Source organism: Orbicella franksi, chromosome 8, assembly GCF_964199315.1.
Source record: "Orbicella franksi chromosome 8, jaOrbFran1.1, whole genome shotgun sequence".
NCBI classification, from domain to species: Eukaryota; Metazoa; Cnidaria; class Anthozoa; order Scleractinia; family Merulinidae; genus Orbicella; species Orbicella franksi.
The window spans coordinates 12393646-12399645 of NC_138152.1; the positions used below are offsets into that span (position 1 = coordinate 12393646).

A 6000-nucleotide genomic window follows, 5' to 3' on the forward strand; every position below is an offset into this window, starting at 1 on the left:
ATTTGATGCTACAATCATAGCATCAAAATATTGCCCAGTCATTGCTGAACACTTTGCTATCATTTTCGTGACGCAATAGGTTACCATAGCAACAGTATGATCTCCTAAAAACACCCTTAATTACAGCTTTAGGAGCTTATAATTAAAAAACGGCACGGTGAAATTTTTTATATTATTAACTTTTGATAAGTATGATAAGACGCAACTTTTGACAAAGTTTAAAAAAATTCTGTAGGTAGGGTTCAGAGCCACCTTAAATTTTCGAAAATTTAGAAAACTGTTTTGAGCCACCTTAAGATTGAATAATTTTGTGACATTCACATCCAGTTCAATAATGTATTTAAAATATGAAGACCTCCTAATCCAGTGTGTTTTAAAGGGGTTTGTCCCCCCCACTCCCGAAACAAAATATCCTTCTCATGTGTTCCTGAAAAAGACCGGAATGTCGAAAATGTGTTTTGTGTCAATTTTAAGCCCTGTTCAATGCTGAAAATACAGATATCGCATATTAGATTGATTGTGTTTTGCCAAATTTATGCGAACACAATCCTGGGGCCCGTTTCTCGAAAGCCCCGGAAACTTTTCGGGCCCGTGAAGCCATTTTTAGTTCATCTGTATCTAAATACGGAGAATTGTATACACCTGAAACTTCTTGTATGAAGAGAACCTCTGTTCATGTTAAGAATACGTGAATAAAACAGCTCTGTAATCATAAGCTTCGAGATTTTGCTATGGCTTTCCGGGTGCGAAACCTTTTCGGGACCTTCGAGAAACGGGCCCCTAGTTGTTAGTTGAGCCCTGCTTAAAAGCAATGCCAGGGAATGTTTATTTACTCAACCAAAACGATGAAAGGTCGACTACTGTAGGCTTAATCAGGCGAAGACATGAAGGGAAAGAGGGATATCAAACTTAAATCTGAGCAAAAATCATTCTAGATTTCTGATTTTTAATCTGCCTTGTTTTGAACGCTACAATCCAATTCACTGTTTTGTTCTTGAATTCCATTTTCATTTATGAAATGGCATGTTTTACTGGCGATATATCAAGTTCTGAGAAAGTGATCTGCTGAGGCAGAGAGGCAGATGTCAAGCTATCAAAAGTGGGTGATTAAAAAACAAAACGAAATGGAAGGGCTGGTGACCAAGCTAAGAGGTCAAAATAACTAAAAATAAATCGGCGGGAATGATGGTGTAAATATAGGCATTGTTCCAAATCGTTCGTGTGGATCTAACCTTCATCAAGGATACAAGAATCCCGATAGCGGGGAAAAGTCGCTGTACTGCGTGGATTTAGAGGTGCGGTATCATTAAAAACATTTGTCTAACGACGTAAAGCTGAGAGCATACCGTTGGCGTGTGTAAACTTTCAATTTCTCGGGGATTCCCCGGATTTTTGAGTGGCGATTGGCCAGCAGGTCACAGCTTGTCGCTCTTATGATAAGGTATTTGCATTTTCGTTTGTATATGAAAATTGTATTTCGAAGGATATCCTTTACTCGTCGACTTAAGTAAGGCGCTTTTCTCTCATCAAAAATGTAAATCGATGGAGATTTTGAGCGTGTGCTATGAACAGTTTCCGACGAAGCAAAACACGTGAATCATCTTAGTTATTTGATGATGTTAATGAATAAATCAAAAGAGCTTAGTTTGCAAATAGTGCAAAAATCCGGTCTGTCTCAGTTTTAGCCGAATCGCTGAGACTTGAGTTTTAAATTTTTAACCAAAATTTATGGTTCCAGAAAGCAAAGTAAAACCACTCCTAGCATTTCGAAAACAATTTGTCTTATTCTCTGTCTATATTATACTTGTCTCTAAGGACTTGAATAAACGAGTTCCTAGAAGAAGGGAAAAACCCCTGTGTAACGCTAATGTAACCTGCCTGAACAGCTGGTTGTATGATGAAAAAAACATATCTATTTCTTGGTATGGTAGTTTGAAAACGGGATTCACTGTTGAATATCTCCATGTATAGCAAAGTAAAGTACGTAGGGTCTCGGATAAATTTGATCTTTTACTTCAAGTTGCTATACTATGTCCAACATTTAGATGATTTAGTTGACAATCTTGAGACAGGCGGATATCAAAATGCGATCCGAGAACATAAACACCAAAAAGGGAAAAACCCCTGGGACTTTCCCTCCTTAAATATTCACCAAACATGCGCGTATTAATATAGGCAGTCTGATAAAACACTGTTTATACCATCGAGTGTAGCAAAGCGTCGAGTGAGCGATTCAATTCACCTCTAAAAACGAAAACAAAGTTCGCGAAAGCGAAAGCGGAGTGAATTTTCGGTTTTAACTGAGAAGGCAGCAAAACACTTCACTAAGATCGAGATTTGACCCATTAAAAAATTTGGTTTTTCAGTTGACTGGCTGGATATAATTTCCACAAGGCAAAGAAGGACGACACATCATGCACGATTACAGTAAACCTTCGGGAAAAAAGCGATTGCGCTTCAAAGATTGGTTGATTGAGCGACTTGACACGCGTGAAATTAGAGGGGTGCAGTGGATTGATCGAGAACGAGGATTGTTCAAAATACCCTGGATGCACGGATCTCACAAAAACTGGAACGTAAACGATGTTGAAATATTTCGCCAGTGGGCTATTTACTCGGGAAAGTACAATCCGACAGACAGGAGACCTGAGCCCATCAAGTGGAAAACGAACTTTAGATGCACGTTGAATGCTCTTTCCGATTTCAAAGAAATCGAAGTTCGCGAAGAAAGCTCCCCTCGAGGACCCAAGAGATATAAGATCTACAGTTTGAAAAACAACGGCAAGGCAAAGAAGGGACAAAATGAGCTTAGAAAGGAAGAAAAAAGTAAGTTTGAAAAACATATTCACAGCTGATTGAGATTCCACACTTTTCGGTATTAAAACAGACCCGTTTTCTTGGAAAACCGTGATCATAAGAAGTAACTAATTAAGGGAGACGGGGGGGTGGGGTGGGGGGTCCGGCCTCAGTAACAAAAAAAATGAAAGTAACAAAATTCTCAGGAATACATTTATAAAATGACGCATGGCACACTGTTGGAAGAAATCCGCTTCGAAGCCTTTCCTGCGCTTTCTTACGCTAAAAGTATCGTCGACATTAGGGACTTTACTCAAAATACAACGGTAACTGCAACAAAAGCGCTTTCAAGCAGAAGCTTCATGAGAAGAACCATATATCGTCACGTGCACAGTGCATCTTTGTACATTTCGTCACCGTCCTCTTGAAATGCGACCAATGTTAGAGTGTTTTTAAGACCGCGTACATGGCCCGCTACTCCTAATTTTTCGCATTTCTATTCGGAACTGAAAGCATTCGCGTCGTATTTGGCAGGAGAAAGTTTTTTTACAGCTACATAGACACTCTAGATAGATCGAGATTTTGAAGTAAAATATTCATACATTTTCTAAGAGGCGTCGTCTTTGCCGTCGCCGTCGTATAGAGGTACGGCCACTATTTGTTTGAACCCACCACAGGGAAAGTACCTGGCAAAATCCAAAAATTGCTTACTTGGTAAATTTAGTTGTTTACCAAAAAAATTGCAAACCGAGCATTTTTAAACGAATGACAAGTTGATGCCCCACCCTCCACACCCTGATTATATTTATATCTTTGTTTTGTTGATGGGTCTTGTGACCAGCTAGCAGCCATACAGGATATATTAAATTCCTAGAAAATTCGCGTAAGTGTTTAGTGTCGTCGAAGATGAATTTTCTCTCTCGTTCTCAATTTAAGTTTTAATTCACGTTAAAATCAATACTTTTCTTATATTTACTGGACAAAGAGAAATTCGCATCGATTTTTTTCTCATCATGTTTGTGTGAATAAACATCTACGGGAAGTGACAAGAAGGTTATGTCCATTGACAGATGTTTGCACCACCAACCACGAAGACCTGGGGATCGTCAAAGAATTATTTCAAGTTTGCTGCCAAAAGCGATTTTCAAGAAAACCCCAAAATAAATTTTCTGCGACAAAATATTTACGATCTTTGACACTGCTTCTTAAGAAGCCGAAATGAAATAAGAGGATTAGTATATTGACTTTGAAAATATGCAAAATTAAAGAGATGAAAGCATGTTCTATTTTTGATCGTTTCCTCGTCAACCGTAAAGGCTTAAAAAAAATGACGATGACGAAAGTTATAGCAACAGCAATGATCGGAAGCAATTTTCTCCTAAAATTTTCAATAGAAAGTAAAGTCAGATGGCCTGGATCAGATGGCCTGAATCAGATGGCCTGGATCACTTCTCTAAACTGGATGTCAAATCCTTCCAAGAAATGCTACACAATCAACATCTTGATCTTAGACAGACTTATCGCTTCCACAAACTCCGACGTCACGTCACGTCCTCTCTCTCTGTTAGTACTTAGTACCTCTCTCGCGCTGTGCGCTTGAATTATTGACAACCAAGAAATATTCAGAACTGCCGTACACTGTAGTCGAGGATGGGGCGAAAAGAAAGTGGGAAGAAATAGGAGGGCAGAGCTCTCCCCACTTTACTCACACCCAGTTCCTTGTCAGCCCTTTCAGCCGCGGTCAGGTCCTTTCAGCCGTACGATCCGAATTCATTTCAAAACCTTTAAGGTTAAGCCTTATCGTGTCAGTTGTGCAGTAACTAGGTTTCTGAAGTTTCTGAACCCCTCGGGGTTTGAAGTTATTATTGTTTTGACTCCTCCGCAAACTAACGCAATTTAAATTCAGCTTTTGTTTTCTTTATCCAGGAACTGACGCATTTGATCTGACAGACAAAGAAATAGTTCAGGTTTGTAGTAAATTCATGGACATATAAATTGTTAAATATAGTGCATGTTTTTGTAATGTTATCTAAGGGTCACAAGCAGGTCAAGTTTAAAAAAAAAAATAGAGAGAATTAGTCAACATGAACAAATTAAACTCGCCGGGGCCTGTTCGATACCTGTTCTTTAATCGGGTTAATGCCAGAGTTCATAGCTTTACCGCTCAAAACTCTTACAGGACTCAAAAGCGTTTAAATTAACTCAAAAAAATACCGAATTTCATTTCTCGACATATTGAGAAACGAGTACTAACGACACACAACGCAAATTTCAATCGTTCTGTAATCTAAAGTGACATTAACGTACTGCTCACAGCGGTAGAAAATTAAAGTTGCTTAAAAGCACCTTCCCCAATAAATCTTATCATGATTCTGTTTATTTCAGATGGTGGACGAGATGATGACGCCTGGACCTATCACGAGACCTGCATTACAGAAGCCTTTGTTGATTACTCGAGCTCGTCCAAACGCAACCTATCCTGCATTCGAGACACTTGTGCGGGGAAAATCAACAGGTAGGTCAGAGTTCAAATATATCGAACGGTTCATATAGCACTCTTGTTTTAACTGACTTTCGTCCTTTTTACGTCTGCCACCTGCTATCACCTTTTTCTAACCATAGCTGTCTAAAGAAATAGAAAACATTTTTTTCGTATTAAATCTATCTTACTAGAGAGACCAAGTGAAAGTTTGTAAGAGCAATGCTGTGGGAGCACGAGTGATAAACAAGAGTTTGTCCAGATTTTTCGAGTTATATGACGGATATCTTTTAGAACGGGCTTTCTTAGCGTTTATCGTATGTGGTCCCTTGCAGTTTCTTGTTTCTCATTTATGTATTTTCGGACCGTAGGTCTTTTCAGATCCGATACGCTGCCCTTTTAAAGCATGGTACTGGCCATGCGGTTGAATGTTTAAATGTTTAGGCTGGCCTTGTCCAACCACATTTATTCTTTTGCTTTTCGAGACACCAATCTTGACACTTTGTCTCCTTGCGCCCCGAAACACGTGATGTGACAACGCGTGTTTCGGGGCGCAAGTGAGTTCAAAGTACTGAACTTGATATAGTGAACGGGTCATTTTGCAATTCATGTGCGTTGGCTGTTGGGCTGGCGTTACATATCTTCCGCGCTACACAGTGCTGACGAGCCCCAAGAAGGGCGAAACAGCTGTCCACTGTTGCGATCCTACTTTATCGTTTCTTGTC

General features: G+C 39.5%; 1 protein-coding gene across 1 annotated transcript in view; it reads left to right on the plus strand.

Moving 5' to 3' along the window:
* Positions 1 to 2313: 2313 nt before the first annotated feature.
* Positions 2314 to 6000, plus strand: part of LOC145495381 (interferon regulatory factor 5-like) — a 5678-nt gene continuing 1991 nt past the window's right edge. The window contains exons 1-3 of the mRNA XM_081474998.1: positions 2314 to 2826; positions 4723 to 4763; positions 5182 to 5311. Of these exons, the coding sequence (XP_081331124.1) occupies positions 2415 to 2826; positions 4723 to 4763; positions 5182 to 5311 (583 nt within the window). The 5' untranslated portion in view covers positions 2314 to 2414. The remainder of the gene's footprint in view (positions 2827 to 4722; positions 4764 to 5181; positions 5312 to 6000) is intronic.